General features: G+C 41.0%; 1 protein-coding gene across 1 annotated transcript in view; it reads right to left on the reverse strand.

Annotated features, from left to right (window-relative positions):
* Positions 1-21,153, reverse strand: part of alk (ALK receptor tyrosine kinase) — a gene marked incomplete at its 5' end in the record, with an annotated part of 158,890 nt that overhangs the window by 17,121 nt on the left and 120,616 nt on the right. Inside the window, 11 exon segments of the mRNA XM_014337279.2 lie at positions 490-619; positions 709-773; positions 1,738-1,828; positions 2,554-2,740; positions 4,970-5,077; positions 6,156-6,314; positions 12,170-12,262; positions 12,692-12,859; positions 15,145-15,286; positions 16,480-16,590; positions 20,056-20,203. Coding sequence (XP_014192765.1) covers positions 490-619; positions 709-773; positions 1,738-1,828; positions 2,554-2,740; positions 4,970-5,077; positions 6,156-6,314; positions 12,170-12,262; positions 12,692-12,859; positions 15,145-15,286; positions 16,480-16,590; positions 20,056-20,203 — 1,402 coding nt within the window.

A 21,153-nucleotide genomic window follows, 5' to 3' on the forward strand; every position in this document is an offset into this window, starting at 1 on the left:
TACCCTGTCAAACTTCAAGCAGTACACATATAAGTGTTTAGTTTATATGGAGTCCAAAGTGAGACATGATAACGATGTTAGAGTTAAGTGGCTGCAGAGCCAGTTTGGAGATTAAAACAAGGGAATAAATGCTGGATTTCATCAGGTCAGCATGAATATAAGACCGAATCAATGCACTGTGTCATGTGATATTTAGGCGCTTAACGCATACAGTAGTACATTTGTGCATCTTACTCTCCTGAGACCACAATTCCTCACAAAGGAGCTTCATTCTGCTCAATAAAATGTTTTAGACTTTGTTAACAATTATGAACTTTTTGTATTATCCTTTAAAATAAACCCACATCCACTATTAAAAAAATACTGTCTGTTCACAGATGATGTTTAGTTTTTACTGTTATCAGGCCCAATCAATCCCAAACTGTGGGCTGGGTCTCAGGAGAATAAAGTGATATGTTCACTTGAGTGCCAAGCAGCAGTGTGTCTCACCAGCCGGGGTCTGGTCTCCCTCAGGAACGTCTTGAGGTCCCCTCCAGCCATCAGCTCGAGCAGGATGAACCGAGGCATAGCCTGCAGACTTACTCCTATACAGCGCACAATGTTCTGGTGGTTGAACTTGCTGCAGCGACACAGCAGAGAAACACAGGTCAGATTTCTGCTGGTGCTGTACGACAGACTGAATTTTCTTAATGCTTAAATAGCTCCTACCTGATGATTAGAGCCTCCATGAGGAAGTCCAATTCATCCTGCTCAGAACAAACTTCCGGAAGAGTCTAGTTTAAATGGAAACCAAATCTCAGTGCAACAAATGGTAATAAGCAAGCTGTAATTGGCTTCAAATGAAATTGCAGTTCTTTGTGTGGCACTTAAGGCTTCAAGCTTTACAGCTAAAAAAAAAAAAAAAAAAACCTTTTTGCAGACGGGCACAAAAACTGCTTTGGTCTCTAGAGCCACTTCCCTCCCATCACGACGCCTGGGGGGGAACTCCTTTTTTAAAATAACAAACCTGTTTTATCTGTATAAAGGCTAAAGGTTGGAATTATTAGTGGCCTGGACATTGTGAGTGACAAGCGGGTTCTGATTAAGCCACTAGCAGTTTGCTAGGCTTCACCTCAGCTAATTGGAGTCATTGAACTGGACCTCTCGACTGCGTTTGTGCCGTTGGTGCCTTATGGAGCATTTTTAATGTAATTATCACACAAATAATATGGCTCACTGTGCGGTTAAGAGACCATCCAAGAAGAATGTGCTCCAGCTTTGGCAAGTGAAATTCTAATATTTCATTAGTCTGTTAGCGCTAATTAGCAGCAATCTGTGTATGAGTATGCAACCATCTATTAATGCATATTGCTTACCAGGCTCACTGTGTCAGCTGACAATTTAGCACGACACCCTCTCGTCCAAAAATACTTTGTTTTGGTCCAAAACAAACTATAATGCTACAAATTGTCGCTTTAGAATGGAGCTTTATAAACCAGCTGGTGGTGTCCCAATGGGTACATCCATCTTTTATAAAAAGTCTGTGGTAATAAGTGTTGCATACAGTATTTATGATATTTTGTATCTTGAGCTGAATGATGCTGAATGTGGGGCAGAGAAAATAACTGTTACAGTCGTTCTGTTACAAAGCTTTTAACGGAGTTTCAAAACAAGTCTTCAACTCTGTGATTGCCGGAGAAACGCCGCACAAATATCCATCACATGTAACCCCACTATTACTCTTGCGTCATGACTCACCTTGACTGCAACTTGCAGTGGACTTGGTTCACCTGGTATCCCCACTGCAAGACCTTCATAGACCTCACCAAAAGCACCGTGACCTAGACCCCTGCAAACAAACAAACACATAACAACTAGTTTTAGAGAGAACGATTTAAACAAGAACAGTGCTGACACCTCTAAACTAAAGACGCTTGAACAAGGCAGCAGAAAGACACATCCTAAATAAACCTTTTGTCCAAACATCGATTACCTGAGGAGCTAAGCACCAGGTAAACGAGTGGGAGTCATGTAGTAAATCAAAAAGAGTGACTTCTTTCAAACACGGTGGTTGAGATGCTAGTCAGTATTCTAATTTAGTGGTCTGACAGCTTTTCAGCCCACAAAGAAAAACAACTCTTTAACCTGTTGCAGCAGTGAATTTTAAAATGAAAATATTTATAGTTTCCATTTTTTCCCCTTTTTTAAAAAAAAGTTGTTTCAGTTGACATGACTCTCGCATAACTAGATGAAATAGATGTGTCATGAAAGTTTAAAAAAAAGAGAAAACTATTAATGATTTCAAATGTTTAAAAACCTCAAATGATGAACTGGCGAACTATAAACACAGAGACAAGATCATTCTGGAAAAAAAAAGATTTTTCAGAAGCTCGGATCCCTGCGGTGAACACCGTGAGACGTCACACTACTAATGTTGTTTCCTCTCACACCATTCTGCATTTTTGAGTCTAACATAAGTGGATTTCCACAACTATTTTGTAGGACTGACATCTTCAGTAATTGCACATCAGTCCATCCCTGCCCCACAGTAATGAGATTACTTGAATCTTTTACCTGGTGAGAGAAATGTTTCGCCTTGGCACTTCCTTCAGGTCGTTGACCGAGGCCGTTTTGCCAGCGAAGCAGTAGTTGGGGTTGTAGTCTGTCATGATGGTGGAGGCCCGCAGCTTACTGAGCTTGCAGTCTGGACTCTGCAGCTCCAGCTGAATGGACTGCAGCTCTGTGTGTTTACGCCGATACACTGGTGACATGAAAATAAAAGAGCAGTTTTGTTCCACTACTGAGATATCGACATAATAATAATATTAATAAAAAATAAATAAATAACAAAACATAAGTTCTTTTTGTAAAAAATTACTACTGGCAGCCAAAGCTCACAAAGCGGAAAGCTTTTCCAGTTATTACGTCTCCAAAGAACACAAAGCTGTACAGCACCAGTCACTTAAATAAAGCCCACTGTGTCCCTGAGCATCCATTCCTTTCCATCTGATCTGAGATTTGTCCAAAATATCAGAAAGAGCATGTTTCAGATTTAAAGTTTTTCAACCACTGTACATGTGCACCTGTTAGATACATGAACACATATAAAGTGCATAAACAACAATGGGCCCAAAGCGTAAGACCCAAAGAGCTCACATCTTTTCCCTCAATATTGCAAATGCATGCACCTCATTGAGAACAGCATGAAGTATGAAAACTCAGCTCTTTGTTTCTCTCTCACACACCCACACACAGCAAACTTCACACTTTTTAGTGCTAGAAGCCTCAACCTGGACTGTGAACATAGTAGCTTCAGGGACAGTCATTTGTGTGTGTGCTTATGTGTGTGTAGGGGAGTTATTTATTTACCAAGTGCTGTCTAATGTACGAGTGCTGTCAGCTGCTGGCTAAGCAGCCATCCATCATTAGCGTGTTTCATTCATCAGAGAGGTTGTCCCACACCTCGTCTGCCCCTGCCTCGTCCACTAATGTGCGTTCAAAAGTGTAGGTGGGAGTCTGAAAATATGCGTCAGCCTGCAAGTGATGGCTCAATGAGTGTATACTGTATGTCTGGCGGTAATAGTCTGAAAGCAGGCGTGCAGAGGGATATTTGTGATGGCTACGAGGCTCACCTCCCATTCTGGAAACAGCCTGCTAAGGGCCATTTAAGATGGGCCAGGGACCACTGGAGAAGTTTCATGCAGAGTGAAAATGTGTTTTTTTTCAAAATGTATAACAAACAAGAAAAAAAGGGTGATCATAAAAACATCTCAAATGAAAAAAGAAATCATGTCGGGTTTACATTTGGCTTTAAGCTTGTATCCGTGAACCTCTGAACTGTATCCACCATGTAGTGAGAACAAATTCATGGCGTACAACCCTGTGGCTTGCTAACTTGAGGTGCCAACCTCAGGCTTAGACACTATAGAGGGAGGAACAATATGGCTTATTATCAGTGCTCGCCAAACCGTGCATCTCAAATAGTACTAGGGTGTATTAGTGCCTATGGAATTGGCAGCTTGCTCATCTGGAAAGGCACAACCAATGCTGAAGGTATCAATGAGAGGAAAACACAAGTCTGCTCCCATCCAGACTTGATCAGGGAAGACCTTAATATTTCAGCAAGACAATGCTAAACAGCACAGTGCATCTATTCCAACAGCATGGGTTTATAGCACAATTGCCCAGTTGCTGAACTGGCTTTCCTGCAGCCCCTGAAAACATTTGGATCATCATGAAATAAAAAAATGCAACAAAGACGAACAGGACTATTGCACAGCTAGAATTCTCTATCAGAAAAGAATGGGAGAACATTTCTCTCCCAAAAGTCCAACAGCTGCTCTCCTTAGTTCCCACATGTTTATGGCCTGTTGTTAAAAGAAGAGGGGATGTTACCATGGTGAACATGTCCCTGTGGCAACTTTTTAAGACATGTTGCTGCCATTAACTTTGTATGTTCTACTGTAAATAAAATATGGGTTTATTAGATTTGCAGTTTGTTTTCATGCACATTTTGCACAGAGTCCCAGTGTTTTCTGGAACCCCAACCCTCTCTTACAATCTCCTAATAAAATCTGTAATATTTAATAGAGTATGTTGCGTTGTGGTACGACTGCGTATAACTTGTTCAGTGATTGGGCAAGTCAAGTGTTAAAAATCACAGTGCTCATTACAGAGCAAAACACTATGTATAGCAGGAAGTACTGAATGAGTGAACAAGGGAATACACCTCCTGAAATTAGTCTCAAATTAATTATGTTGTGTCCTCCTCCACCTACAAACCCCAGCTGCAAAGCTGAGGAAGGGAGGAAAAAGTGCAATGAGAATAAAACGAGTGCAGACACTTGCTGATCCAGGCTTTTGCAGATCATGTCAATTTTCACTGTAAAAATTCTGTAAATTATCAAGCAGAATAATTTTGGCCGTTGCCGATACCAAATAATTCTTTAAAATTCATATTAGTTGCTGACAAAGATGTGTCAACACTTACTTATCATGACTCCGGACACAGCCAGCAGGAGGGCAGCAATGAGCGCCGAGGTGCCCACAGACAGACCCAGCGCCAGGTGCGAGAGAGATGGAGGCTGCTTGGACACTTCTGCAGGACAAGGGGAAACAACGGTGTCATACAGTTGTTATCTTCCCTCAGAGGAGTATTAACATTCACTTCACCACACTGATCCCCGACTTAATTAATGATGTGAAAGCGATGACACAACAGAGCTTAGGAGCGGCGACGGACGCTGCATGTCAATTCCTTTTTTCTGTGCGGAGGGGAGATCGTTTCGCTCGTCTAAGCCGAGGAACAAATCTGAACACCGAGAGACACCATATTGAGATTGTGACCTTTTTACGACCTAGCATCACAGAATTATCTACCGCTTGTCATTACAAAGAACAGATTTGCAAATCATCGGTTGAGGAGACAGTCTAGGTCATTAAGATATTATTGAGATGGTAAAAGCCCTGTTATTTTGCTTGAAATTATAAAGTGACACTCTGCCATATTAATTCATTTCAGATCTACATTCATAAACGTGTTATCTGCCTGAGATTACAAATCATAATTGAGGAGGCAATTCTGGGTCTGTAGGGGTTTGTCTACACCGGCTTGTTAGAGTTTAACCCAAGAAGAACGCAGTTTTCAGACATTTCTGAAAGCTGATTTTTAGTCGATGGGCCTAATGGGCAAAGCTAGCTCCATGAAGGCTCATTAAGCCCATTATGAAACACATTCACAATCCACAGTCTAATGTCACCACATCAGTACCGAGGTGAAACCTTTTATCCTTGACATCCTGAGATAAAGAGCCTTTATCTGACTGCAGCGCCGACAGTGAAACGACAGGACAGGAATCCACACAGCTATTACTGCTATGGTTACATTCATTTTCAGTGAGAGGTTAGCTTATCCTACGTATTGATAATTATTACGAATGATTGAAGCGCTATTAAAAAACATTTTCCCTGATAAAGATTCAATAAAGTACAGAGCCTTCCAGGCTTAATTACTTTTGTGGATTAATTCATTATCTGTTCTCCGAGTCGCAGCCTATTATAGGTACAATTACATTCAGCTCATTTGTGTGTTCAGATCATTTCATACGTTTGCATGGAACAGATAGAATTAGTTCTTCATTACTTGGGCTCCACTACTGTTATCTCCTGTGTCATACCTGTGGCGTTGATGCAGGAAACTTCATCCGGTGCCAGGGTGAGGCCTTCATCACAAAAGCAGATTGTGGAATCTATGTCTATCTCGTGGCATTCATTGCTCTCACAGTGGCTGCAGTTCTGCACCGGGCTGATGATCACCTCGCCATCCCCCTCCATACCTGTAGGCATCCACGCACACACACAGTCACAAAAACACGGCAGAGCAGAGGTTTCTAAAGCGAACAGGATTTGATTAGATGGCTGTAGGATGTTCTCTGGTTAAATGAGCCAAAGTTCAATAACGCTCCTGATGTAATTTACACGAAATAGTCCTGATTAAAGGATCTATGAAAAAAAAAGAAAAAAAAAAAGAAAGAAAAACTTCCCAAGGTTTCACTCTCCACGCCATCGTGATCCAGCATATGGTATCCTCACTCACAGAAAGAAAGGAGACTGTGTAAGCGGTAAATAAAAACAGAAGACGGTGACCTGCAAATCAAATAACGCTTATATTAAAAGGTAAACATCAAATACTGAAAGAGAAATTTGATTGGGTTTGGAACATCATGGTGTAAATTTGAAAAACATTGGATGAGGCGTCATATCTCATTCATGATTCCTTCAAGTTTCCCAATTTTTAGTTCTTTTTAATTAAACATATAGTTTAAATAGTTTCCAAATTGCTCTATTCTGTTTGTATTTACATCTTATAACATGAAACACTGTTGCATCTTTCTCCAGTTCTTCTGTTCACAAAGCCTTGGGGTCAAGGTCACTGAGATTCAAACTTGTATTAAATTTTTAGTAGATCAATACAATTTCAAAATCCTTAGTGACTTCCTTCTTGAGTTTCAGAAGATTTTCAGAAAACCTGACCTCTGACTTTGACCCCGAGTTCAATGTCGAACTTGAGAGCTTTAAGGATGAAAGTTTAAATTTATCTAAGCAGCTCAAAGACAGCCATCCACTTTGACTGTCAATGAAACAGCTTGTTGTGGAAATGCTCCAAACACACACACACACACACTCCCCCGCAAAGACTAACATTACTTCGTTAAGGCTAACCCAGCGAGAGCTCATTATGTTAACTTGGTGCTCGTTGGTGGGCGGCTGTCGCTACGGAAATACATTTGTTTGATTGATTGAGTTGTTGTCTCTAATTTGGTAGCCAGAAATTTATATGTATTTAAAAAGGTTTTCTGCAGAAAAATGATCATATTCATATTACTCTTATCTACGTGCATTTACTATCTGGCCAGTTCAAACTGCTGTAGAGCAGTTTATAGAGGCAGGTGGGTTGCTTTTGTTGCGTGGGGAACTGGGAGCTTGCAGATTTCCATTACAGCCCAGCCTTGCCTAAAATAGATGAATTCAGTGATTGTGAATGGAGGTTTGAATAATCAGAAAAAAAGATCTTCTGGCTAGAAGAAAAATCCGCAACCTCTCTGCCCTCCATAGCCCGAAAGCTTATAGCCACAAAGACTTTTAAAAGAGATTTTTTACAACGTTATTTATTTTATTTCAGATTTGGGGAAACCAGTTCTCTTGATTGCGAACTACAGCAAGCAGGGACAAGGCAGTGCAGCACAGATTAGTTATTGGTTGTGAAATTCTGTACTGTTTAGCAAGCAAAGCAAATGCATTCATCTGTAGAATCTATTTTCTCTCATCATTCTGTTATCAGCTTTATACGTACAAATACATAAATCTAACCCAAAAACACAGAGACGGCTCTGAGGAGGAATACAAATGTGTCGAGAACAGCTGCTGACTGCATACTAATATCAAGGCGTGTTGTGGCTCTTTAGACACAGGCGTGCTCAGTGCTCCTTCATGTTCGTGAAGTGAAGATGGTGATGATTATTGTTACAAACATTTCTAAGACATCCTGTTGGCACACCTGACTTATATTCTAATAATATAATATTCTAATAAAAATACCTTTGTGTGCTGTGCTGCAGTTGTTTCACTATCAACGCTAGACAAGAATCCTGATAAAGAGGAATGATTTTTCTCCTCAAAAGCTTCTTGAATAATGATTTGCTTAGTCTCTTACCATACTCATGAAAAACTGGGCATTCTCTTACACACCGGTGCATCGACAGAGACTCATTTATATACTCCTGGCTTCTAATAACATTCACGCTCTCCTCGGTGCCTCCCTGCATCTAGTGGCCAGCTGTGCAACCCTATCTGTATTACAAAGGATTTGAAGCAGTATGCCGTATTCGGTGGATTAGGAATCCGTATTGCAAACTGTTGCCTCTGTCAATATTACCAAAATCATTTTTGATCCTTTTTAGGCCTGTCAGTGCACACAGCAGGGCGATCCTGCATTACCCACTGTTTTTGTTTGAGCTCAAGAATCTCCCAGTGCAGCTCAAAGGAAATTGATGCCGTAGAGATTTGTGATTACGACTTACAGCAATGCCCTTAAACCTGACCTTTACTCGGATGATATTCTTTTTAGTTATCACATTACAGATATTACAATAAGCCATTTGTGTATTTTGATAACAATTCATGCCTTTTGGGGGATTACCCAGCTGCAATTGTTGGGAAGCATTTAAGTAACAAAGTGTTGCAGGTTACCTTTGTGGTGGCCATCTTGTTTTCCCAGTAAAGAGGAAGCCTGCCTCAATTGCAGCTCTTTTATAGGCCAGTCTGTATTAAGAAGGTGTGTCTTTAGAGTATTTAAAGGGAGCAGGAAATGGATTGGGAGCCATTTTGAAGTTGCTGTCTGCATGTGCATGATGTTGGCAAGAGATAATAAAACAATTACTTTAATTAAGATAGAGTGAAGTCTGATGTTTCCCTCACCGCCCCTCACTGTGTAACAGCAATTTACATCACTTTCTCTCTGTGAATCCATACAACACTTCTGCTGCAGTGGTTTCAGGAAGTGAACAGTTTAAAACTCATATGGATGGCTATAAATGCCTGTTTAATTGCATTACCTGTCACATAGGGTAACATCTCATTTGTTATAATACTGCCAAAGTGCAGCTATAGCTATCTGGTACATCCTGAAAAATGTGGCAAGTAGACACTGAAGGACAAAATATGAAACAAAATGTGAAGATGCAGACAAAATGAATATTATAATATATATATATATATATATATATATATATAATATATATATATATATATATATAATATATATATATATATATATATATATTATGGCATAAAGTGTCGAACACTTTAGCTAAACTTAAAGAAATCCAAAGTAGCATTTTGATATTTGACTTTTAGAGCCACAATGTTTGCTGTACAAACATGAAAGAAGTATAAATGTGTAGAGGTGAATTGCATAATAGTCTAGTGCAGCTGTCCCCAACCCCCGGGCCACGGAGCAGTACAGGGCCACAAGTCGTTTGGTACCGGGACGCGAGAGTTGAAGCTCGGGTGTGAAATTTATGGTTTTCAGGGTTTTTATCGTTAACTCGGTTTCCCTGGGTCTTTTCCCGTGTTGTAGTTGTGTGTCTTATTTTGAAAGAAATATTTATGCGTTACCATAGCGACCAGAGAGTATTAAGGAGCAGAGAGGAGGATGTTCCTCTCAATGTTGTAGGCGCATTTCAGGGGGGCGCTGCTAATAAAGTTACACAGTTACACAGTGAATTTGTGTTTATTATTATATTTACAAAATACCACAGTTTTTGTCGTGGTCGTATCATTTTGTTTTGTTGTATTTATCCTCCACATTTTAAAGGCCGGTCTGTGAAAATATTGTCTGCCATTAAACCGGTCCGTGGAGCAAAAAAGGCTGGGGACCGCTGGTCTAGTGCAAACTGGATACATAAAAGCCTATCAGCTGAGCCATAAGGGTTGATTCTGAGAGCAGCTGATGTGCGCTGGATTACATCTCTAATGGTGCATTACAATTTGGAATTTTGCTGAAATTTCCTTCTGTACTTACAAAGCCAGAGTTAGAAATACAGAAGACTGAAAACGACAGATTTTTGGTTTTAAAACTGATGTTTTCTGTGCGGTTTAATGAAACAAAATTTAGCTTTTTTATTAAGGAGATTAATTTCCTTGATTTCCTTGAAAGGTTTTGACAAATTGAGACGCACCATTGTCACAAGTGACATTTCTGCAAAAGAAATAGATGAATCTGAGTCAAAACCTTTTTTTTTTTCCTAAATGGGAAACGCGCCCTTGTTAACACTTGGTTTTAAAATGTGCCAGAATCTTGAATCTCCATTGAGACACAAAGTGATGCTGTCACTCAGACTTCACACTAAGGTGGTTTCCGGCACTTTGGACTGCATATCTTTTGTGGTGCAAAAGCAATCATGTATTGTTCCTCTTCAGGAAAACATGTCATTAATGCAGTACACGGTGTTTCTATTTACCTTTTTTCCCCCCCTTTTAGCAAAGACTTTTCCGCAGATGCCTCAGCTGCCCAACAAACACATAAATGGCGTATATCTCTATAAAACTGAGCAAAGATAAAGTCTTGGGTGATGTATACACATGTATAGATGTTTATTAGGGGTGCCACGATACACAAAATTCACGGTTCGGTTTGATACTTTGGTGTGACGGTTCGATATTTTTTCGATACAAAAAAAATATGTTCATGCCTTTTTAATTTGTCATTTATTAAAATTATAAATATATATTTTAACTCAAAAGTACAGTTTTTTAAATTTAATGTTGCTGAAACAAAGTAATAAAAAAAATAAATCTATCTGATCCAGAAATCACTCATGTTTGGAAAAGAGAGTTTATTAGGAGAAATGTCTCTTTCCAAAATAAAAGCTGTACTATACGCTTCTTCTGGGCTATATTCTCAGCAGCATATTAAACATATCAGGTCCCCATGAGGAGAATCCTGTGCTAACGGCTGTCTAAATAACTCGGGTACAGTTTGTAGCATGCGTGCTTGTTGTTTTTGTCTGCTTACACTTGTCTTTGCACTAGGATGATATCAGAGTAAATGTGCAGTCATATTCGTTGTGTTCCCACTAGTGCTGTCAGCGTTAATCTCGTTGAAATGACTTTAACGCCACAACACGGCAAATCTCCATTAACGAGCTACCACAGATGGCCCCATGTTAACGAGCTAACTGCGCTAACGCACTAGTTCCCACCAATGTAATTGAGCATTGCGTGGCACATCCTACATACTGTTTTACTTTTGTCCATGACGCGCTTACCTTCAGGGTCATACTCACATGAAAACCAAAATAGTTCCAAACGCCACATCTGAATTAGGGTGGGGGAGGTTCAATTTGCCATGTTGCAAGGGGAGCTTAACTTCTGTCTCGCTAGCTTGCCCTGGCTCAGTGAATCTGCGTTCGACTACTCCGCCTAGGCTGCACTGTTGAGCCTAGGCGGAGTAGTCAAACGCAGATCCACTGAGCGCTCAACACAGACAGCATCCTCAGAAGGAAAGTTGATAAAATAAATTAAAAATTTTGTATTGTTCATACATATGTGTACCGAACCGAAAGCACTGTATCGAACGGTTCAATATCGATACTAGTATTGTTGCACCCCTAATGTTTATACAGTCAGGCTGTACTTCACTTCATACCAGGTTCAAAAAAACAAGAAAAATCTAGCAGTGATGGATCAACAGGTTTCAACCAGATTAATTTACAGATCGGTTTATTGTCTCCATCTGGAGGCACGTTAATCAATAAAACAATATGTTTTGTTTAAAGTGAATGCTCCAGAGTGTCCCTTTATGGAACAGCTGTCCACATCTGCAGTGTTATTTTTTAGAGGCACCTTTTTTTTTAAATTTCGCTGAGTGAAGCATCCCGATCTCCTCTTGCTCTACACACCTCTACAAGATTCTTCTGCTTATTCTGCTGAAAGCAATCTCAATGTACCATGAAAAAAACTAATTTAAAATGTCAATTGCAAAAACAGTTTTCTCATCGTTCTGTGAAGTACAAACACATTAACTCTCACCTACAGACACTACAAAGGCATCAAATGCTGCATGCTAATATGCTGATGATAGGTGCTGACTACTGACTAGCCTGGCTGTATGTGAATCACCTGGCATTACCTTTAAGGGGGTGGATGAAGGGTTCTCCCTTGAAGAAGGACGAGCCATCCTCACCATCATGTTTAGGGTTGTTATCTGCAGAGGTGTTACCACCTGGAAAACACAGGAGGCAAAGAAATCATTGCAATCAACACATTTTGAATATCATCCATATAAAAACTAAAGGATGGGACAAAAACAAAGATTTTCTGTTAGTCAGACTTCCTCTGAATTTTTAAATATCAGCTTAAAGTGCTTTAAAAACTATACTTAATACAAGACGATACATATGCTACATATATATTATATATGAGGAAACTCTGATCCAGATCAATTTGCAGTCGATTGAGCAGTAAGAGGAAGAGGACATGCAGCTGTCTCTGGGATTGGGTCTGATCCCTGATCTGTATGAACTCTGCCATCCTGTCACAGTCACTATAAAAACACAGATGGTCCTACAAGATTCACATTTGGCTCGTACCTGACAGCTCAAGGCAATTTATTTATTAAAACTTTTTTTCTGTGAAATCTTCTCAAACTGACCTCTGTAGCCTCCGCCACCGCCGCCGGACATACAGCCACCTCCGCCACCTCCAAAGCCGCCACGGGTCTGCCAGAACTTTTGACAGGCTTGCCCTCCCTGTCCCCCGAGCACCAGTGGTTTGCCGCCCTGGCTGACAGGAGCGCTGTCATTCCAACCTCCTCCTCCACCTGTCGCCAAACATAACACACATTTGATAATGACAGGGAGAAAGTGCAGCGCGTGTAGAAGTGACATGTAGTGAATAAGACTGAGTTTGTGAAAGAGACAAATGATATTAAAGTACTTTTGCATGTCTACAGGCAAAGAAGACAAGATGCATACCAAGTAGAGACGGATACATTGATCAGCCACAAAACTAAAACCACTGACAAGTGAAGCGAGTAGCATTGATCATCTCGTTACAGTGCAGCGTTCTGCTAGGACACCTTGAGTCATGGATGTTACTTTGACACGTGCAACCCAAATCTTGCATTGGCGGCTAACGAGATCAGCTGCTTTTGCCAGCAGGATACTGCATCACAAAAACTGCCCAAGGCGTTGACCCTGACTCCAAATTCAGCAGATCCCAAAATTCTCCAAGATTCAGTCGTAACACGACAGATCTACCAGGGTCCCACAAACAAGAGAAACCACTGTGAAGTAACTCTAGTTAACATGAGCATTTTGACACATTATTTAACAGGTAGATTTGACTGCAAAACCACGGACACAGCAAGATCATACTTAACTAGCCATGCCCCAAAGCAGTGGTGTCAAACTCAGTTTTGCTAAGGGTGATACTGGGAAGTTGCGATCATATTAAGTAAATGCAAAACCCTCCAAAATATCACAGATTATAATATTATTCTGTGTATTACACACGCGTATAGACTTTAGTAACTCAGCAGAAATGCACAAGGTTGTCTAGCCATCATATAGTTTATTCAAGCACTACTATTATTATTTCAGGTATTTCTTAAAGGTGATGACAATTCAATGGTCATATGGGCGTCTTTAAAATATAAAAGTTAAGAGCTTTGATCGTGTATGTCTGTGAAGGTTCTCAGTCATCCAGGTCATCGTAGTCAAAGGAGCTTGCAAAGAAAAGCGTCTGGACTTCTTTAAGTTGCTTGAAGACGTTTCACCTCTCATCCGAGAAGACCTTAGAACTGAAGAAGCTTCTCGGATGAGAGGTGAAACGTCTTCAAGCAACTTAAAGAAGTCCAGACGCTTTTCTTTGCAAGCTCCTTTGACTTTGATCGTGTAGTTTATATGTACAATAAAGCGTTTTCTTTGCGGTGTAGCAAATTAAACACCTTTTATTTGGGAAGCAAAGGTTGCTGGTTCAATTCTGGGCCGCATCAGGAATCAAATGTTCTGTAGGAATCATTTGTGACAAGGAAGCAGATAAAAGTTGCAATTTGCAACCAAAGGAGACACCCCCTGCTGGCCATTAGAAAAAGTGCCGGTTTATGGCAGTTCTGCATTGGTTTCATATACTGGATTCCAGTTTATGGCCCTAGCCTGCAATCCAAAGGACTGGAAAGACAGTCTGGATTTTATGAGTCAGGATACCCGCAGAGGTCGCATGTCTATATGCCAAAGAATCAGAGCTGATGCGAGCACTAGAGGGAGGATATAATTATGCAGGTGGCTTAAATGTTGTGGCCAATCGGCATACAGTATGTACATACACAGCAATCACTAACCCGTTAGTTATAACAGCTGACAACAGACAATTTTATTTTTAATTTTTCCCCCAAAACCTGAGGTACAAAAAACCAACCCCAAAATCCCAGCGTCCCAGCAGCCTCCACACACCGCTAACATTTCATTTTTTTATTCACAGAGTTTCCTCCAACTGAAACCTTGGGCTTTGAGAAGATGTAAAAATCAATACCTTATATGCTTTTCGGCTGCTCCTTGAAGCACATGATTAATGAAACCTGCAGCGAGTGTGGATGTGACGTTACACCAGCAGAGCGGAGCGTGCAGTTCTGCCCAGCAAACTCGGAGGCGAGTCGTGAGGAGGGCCGCGCCGGTTTGTTTTTGTTATAACACAAATGCTGGCACACAGAGGTGGGAAGTAAACACCTTCAGGATAAACTGGTGTGTTTCCGAGGACGGGCAGACATGCAAATAAACACTTCCACTGTCGAAGCCCAATTGTAAACTTTATTATTTTGCATGCACGCAGAAGAAAACAGAACAGACACAGCCTGGCTCATCCTAGAGCGAGGAAAGATAAGCCATACACACTGCATTACTCATCTACTCTCATTATTTCAACCATTTTTTATCTTGTTCTCTATAACTCAAACTCACACAGTAGATTGTCTCTCCCTGTACCCAGCTCTGTAACTCACACACACACATAACTGCAGTCACAAAGAGTGCACTTTCCCACAGGGGAACAAAGCTGTGATACATACAAATACAACCAACACTTACATCAAAGCTGTGTGTAGCATACCTGCAGCGTGTGACTTCCCATTGCGTCCAGGTTGGCTAGGGTCATAGTCCATTTGCTCCTGCTGGGTCTCTGATTGGCTGCTGTATCCCCGGCCACCTCCCCCAGCAGCGATGATGAGAGGGATGTACACTTCTCTGTCCACCTGGGTCAGTATTGATAACAGTTACTTTATGTAGTGGCACAGGATTTGCTCTTCAAAGGTGTGGTTATGTTTTTTGGGAAATTCGTCCACAAACACGAGAATTGCAGCTGGTTGACCTGGGAAATCCACCGCAGCTTACGCTCACTGGACAAGGTACCTCTCATTTGTTTAATCTATACAAACTGATGAGCCTCAAAGTGAGACTCAAGGAACCAGCAGAAAACCAAAAGAGTGTTTTTGTACAGAGTAAACCAATTAGAGTTCATTTAGTGAGCTTTAGCGGTGGAGGTTTTTGTTACCTCCTCTGTTCCTTTTGGTTCCAAGCCGTCGTTCACAAGAGCAAAGTCCATCATTATCATTATACAGCAACTGAAATATCTCCCCAAGCTGAATGCTAGACTTCCTTTCTCTTGTTTGCTTATTTATTTATTTTTATTGTCTGAAAGCGTTCTGATGTACCATTCAAAAACAAGGCTTCCGGTGCAATCATAATCCTTTCAGCAGCTTTGAGAGGTTTTTCTTCCTGACACTTTGTACAATAAATACACAATTCTAAATCCAACCTGAAGGTCTTTTGTGATTATATATCAATTTTTTTTCCGAGTTGAAAACAGGCCTTCTCTTTGAGCTTAGATTACACACACATTTTTTGTCCACAAGACGCTTCGCTTTTGACTCTTGGCAAGAAAGCAAATAAGCGTATTTTGCCTGCTTGGTTTTAAGGAGACTGGCCTACTGGTCAAATCATCTGTTCAGTGATGAGAGTAAACACATGGATATGAAGACCTGTGTCCTAGATTGGGGTGCTGGCTCTTTAAAATTATAATCTTTCATATACTGAGCAGCAGGCCAATAAAAATACCTCAATGCCAGGAATCAGATGAATGCTGCAGTGCCCTGAATGTACTATTAAAATGATATTTATTGATTTTACTGGCCGATCAATTTTGCTGGCTAAATGTAAAAAAGACAGAATAACGTGAAGCTCAAGGACTTTAAAGTACACATTTCAACAAAAGCATGATAAACAAAGAGATAAACATCTATAATGGCTCAAAATGGTACAATCAGTAAATCCCTTTATTGCACATAGTTTTTACTGGACTATCAATGGAATCAACGTCCGTATAAATGGGCAGTTGCTAAAAATAAAATCTCTGAGCACATCATCATCCCCTTCAGCTCCTTCTTACTTTGAATACATACGTAGCCCCTCCACCGCCTCCTCCCCCTCCTTTCACTTGTGTTTTGTTCACCATTGGGCCGCTCTGTTCCAGACATATCTTATTCAGCATGCCGTTAGACTGCGGGGAGAGACGCAGAGAGAGAAACATGTCAGTTTGCCACAGAATTGCCTTCGTGGATGTCGGCCGCGTATGAAAAGGCTGAGCGGTTGCCAGACCGCAGCTGTTGTGAGTCTGAGGATTATAATGGTGTGCAAATAGCAAGCAGAAATATTCACATGCACACAGGAACTGAAAAGCACCAATGCTCCCCTCGCAAGACTATCTGAAAGTGACTCACATGTTTACTCATCCCATGCTGACTGTATAAAAATAATCTTGTGACTCAGTTGATAATGGTGCCGGCTCTAGGGTTGTTATTAAAAAAATAATCACGCAATACCAGTGTATTTATCATAATATTTTTGCTTGTGGTTTGTCATATTTGCTTTTAAGTATGATTCGTTCTTCTTCTTTCAACTGCTCCCTCTGGGGCTCGCCACAGCAGATCTCATCCTATCCTCAGCATCCTCCTCTGTCACACCAACCCTTTGCATGTCCTCCTTCACTACATCCACAGGTCTCCCTCTCTTCCTCCTACCTGGCAGCTCCATCTTTAACAGTCTTTGTCCGGTTTATCACATGTCCAAACCAGCCTTGCCTCTCTAACTTTGTCTCCAAACTGCTCACCCTGAGCTCTCCATTTCATTTATAATCCTTAATTTTCAATCCTGGTCACTTCCAGTTAAAATCTTGGCATCTTCCACTCAGCTCCAACTCAGTCTTTTTGTTAGTGCCAAGATCTCCAGACCATACATCATAGCAGGCCTCACTGTCATTTTGCAAGCCTTTCCCTTCACTCTTGCTCTGATTCTCCTGCAATTTTATTCACGTTTACTGCAGGCTGAGTAAGTTTGAATAATTAGACATTTCCTCTTAAAGGCGTGTGAAAAACTTTTAAAGAACAGCCCATTAATTATTTGGTTTACAGCCGATTTATCACGTTACCCATTAAAGACAGCCTCTCAGTCAGCATGGTGTTGTTTCACTCTTTCTCAGCTCCCTTGAAAAAAATGAACCTGGATGTTTTGTTGGCAAATAATGTCAGAGGCAGGGACTTTGCCCCGACCGAGACCCTGTGAATTGATGTGTCTGCCTGGTGTGCGCTATGATGCTGAACTGCCTGGAGCGAGTCCCACTTTAAGAGTGAGAGGGCATAGGTTTACCTCACTCGCTCTGTCTGAGTCTCATACAAACTCTCACAGTCGCTCATCGCTCTCTCTCAGCTCCCTCCATCTGTCTCAGGCAACACTCTTGAAAGCTGTCTGAAACGGAGGAAGGGGCGGGACTTTTGTGACTGTGACTGACAAGTAGACGGGGTCGAAAGGAGTGCATTCAAATGTTCTTGGGAAAGTCTTCCTCACTATTCCTTCCCTCTCAGCCATTTCTGCCTGTGCAGCTTCTCAATTTAAGTTAACTTTGTGTTTTAGAGAGAATGAGAACAGAAGGCTGGATGTGTGTGTGTGTGTGTGTGTGTGTGTGTGTGTGTGTGGCGCAGCAAGAAAAAGACATAGTGAATAATTCTAAAGACGAGGGACATATCATCATTTCCGTCACATAAGGGAAAGCCAGGTGTGAGAAAACACTGTTCTGCAGCACAAATCACTTTCTGCACGACCCTTTGGAGAGGGCTGCTGCCTCTCGCTGTCAGAACTGGGGGAAAATAAGAGAAACCTTAAATGACTTCAGTTTCACTTTGGAACAGCCAAGTCTCTCTCAGTGCTGTCTGTACAGAGCACTTCAGAAAGCACTGTGTTAAAAACTAATAACTGGATGACAGTGGTGAGGACCTGCGGTTGAAAGGCTAGACAGGCTGCCTCGAGAGAGCAAAGCCACAAAACTCAAACAGGCACTTGGGCAGCCTCATGTCCAGCTAGTGTAAACTATCTGAGATACACGAGGTTCTCTTGCAACCCTGTTTCCAAGTTGCTTAATGCTAAAAAAAAGAAGAAGAAAAAACCCCGAAAAGACTTGGTGGAAAATCTCACATTTAAAAAGATTATTAAGTAACATTATTGGGTAAAGCCTGTGGGGGAAAATACTAACAGTAAAAATAATGAAGAATATTGTTTAGTGACTTCTTCATTTATGGTGAAATTTGGAAAAAGCTCTGCAGGCAAAGATGAAACCCAATACAGTCAAAATCAGTCTGTAGGGAATCATCAATGCTGCGTTCTGCAGGCTAAAATACATTAGGGCCCATCCACCTTGTTGTTTGCTCATAGTTCAAAAGCACCAACCCTTGGTCATATCAGACAGGGTGGCAAATTTATGCACGCTGCATGGGATAACTTAAACATCTTTGAAAGCCTCATTAATTAATGCTGAACAAAATATGACAGTTTTGGAGCAACGTATGCTGTAATACTTTTAAGGGAAGGCCTGGTTTAATTCAACAACTACCAGAAAAAACAACACATGTGCACTATTTTAGGTTTTATGGATTTGTGCAGGAGTCGTTTGTCTCTTAACTGTTTAAATCTTGTATTAAACAGCTGAATTTCTCAGTTAATGTCGGAAAATACTTTTGATCATCTCCCGGTCAAAGGGAGACAGATAGGATGCTGATGTGTTGTATTATGTAAACATTTTGAATGTAGTGTATCCTCAATCATTAGAAAGTCATTTATTTTAGGGGTTTTTGTGACACGCTGGTTTTAAATGTGCTCTATAAATAAAGATTTGGGATCTTGACCTGCTGAATGGCTAAAATCCCATATCAATTAAGAACAGGAAGAAAAGCTACAAGACATTGTTGCATGAAAAATAATGCAACACAGTAGCAAACCTTACCCTTTCCAAACTTTTAGAAGGCATGTTGCTTCCAATTAATCCAAAATGAGGGCATATTGAAAAAGAAAAACTCCGTAACATCACATTATTTCCTCCACTACTTTGGAAATGTGTATGCATGTCAAACACACCAGATTATGCAACGTTTTTAAACATTACTGGGTAGATGGGTGCATCTGAGTCTGGCTAAAGTGAACCTGAGAGACACGGCGGGGCCATCACTGCAAGCTTGGAGCAGAAAGTTGAACAGTTTTTGGAGGCCATGAATTGTCTGGGTTTCCAAAGTCAGACCTCAGCGTACTTGAGGAAGGCTGCAGGGAGTTAATGATCTTGTTTTTTGGATAATGTGTAATGTGAGAATATGTTAGTCTCTCTACGATGTGGACAGCAATATCATTCGAGCAAATTTAGAATCAACTTCAATCTTCTTACACTGACACAGTTTGGGCAATATTGGGGATCGTAGAAGGCTGCTGTATGTATTTGTGTGTCCATAAAAAAGAAATGTTGGGACTCCTCATTCATAAAGCTGATTCATTGCAGCATTTACGGCTATTTTACTCTCATTTTTTAAGTTTATCTTGCTTTTATGACACGCTGTAGACTACAGAGTCCCAGATGCAACAGTATTCCTATTTACTGCGCGATAGCTGACTTACGAAACTGCCGTGAATTATTGTAAAGACGACTCACATTGGGGCAGGCATCCTCTCCTCGTTGTCCTACAAGGATGTAAAGCAGTTCTCCTTTGTTCAGCAGGAGGTCTCCCGTCATGTAGGCACCGTGTGACCTGCTTGTTGTCAAGACACTTCTCCCGCCAGCGGCGCCATAGACGGTGACCCTGGAGTTTAATGGAAATAAATGAATAACACAAAAAGTCATTAACAGGAAAATGACTCTAACGAGACAAGAAAGTGTTTTTTTTTTTATTTCTATTTGTGTGAAACAAGCGGCATAAAAAATATTGTGAGGCTGAGTCCTCGTGCATTCCTCCTGCGAGTTGGTGAGTGCACAACAAGTAACAGCCAAAATTCATTTGGATACACTAAAACACACTCACTCTGGGTGTTTTTAATAAAAACCATTTGACCTACTGTGGCACATTACACTGAGGGGAAAAACCAGAACCCAGACTGCACGGGACACACAAGCACACATGCAAACACACACCTATGTATCGGAGAACACTCATTTCAAATGCTCCAGTTTTCTTGCCAGACAAATAAAAAACAACTTGATTGGTTTTTGGGAGCACTGCGATATTTTTCTTCCCTGGTGGTCGAGCTTGATCGGGAGACAGAACATTGCCCAGTGCTCAGTAGCAGCTACCTCAGCTGTTTGTCTAATGACTTGTGGGAGATGCAGAGCGCATATTCATCTCTGTGGCCGTCTGTCAACTTCATTTAAGCGCTTTGGCAGCTGGGCCAGGCCGCATCAAGAACAATTGTACAGTTTTGAGGAGACAGAAGGTGCTTTCTGAAACTCTGGACATGTGTTCAGGCCGTCCGGTCTGTGCTGTTAGTCAGGTATTTTAAGACATGGAGGTTTTGGCTGAGCTTAGCGGTGTGTGTGCGTTTGCTTTTGTGCTGATGTGGGAGGCTTGCAGCTTTCAGAGAAATTTTTGTTCCAAGTCAAATCTAAGTTAAACGGCTCATGTTGTCATGAATGCCCACAGGAGGGATATTGATCCCTGGAAAAAAAAAAAACAGGCTTTGGATATTGCAGCATTAATCTTGGAGCAGTGTGCGGCAAGGGGTCAAGGTGCTAAAGCTGATTGCTGAGCTATTTTGA

This window comes from Haplochromis burtoni, unplaced genomic scaffold, assembly GCF_018398535.1.
Source record: "Haplochromis burtoni strain Fernald_Lab_line unplaced genomic scaffold, NCSU_Asbu1 Contig_174, whole genome shotgun sequence".
NCBI lineage: Eukaryota > Metazoa > Chordata > Actinopteri > Cichliformes > Cichlidae > Haplochromis > Haplochromis burtoni.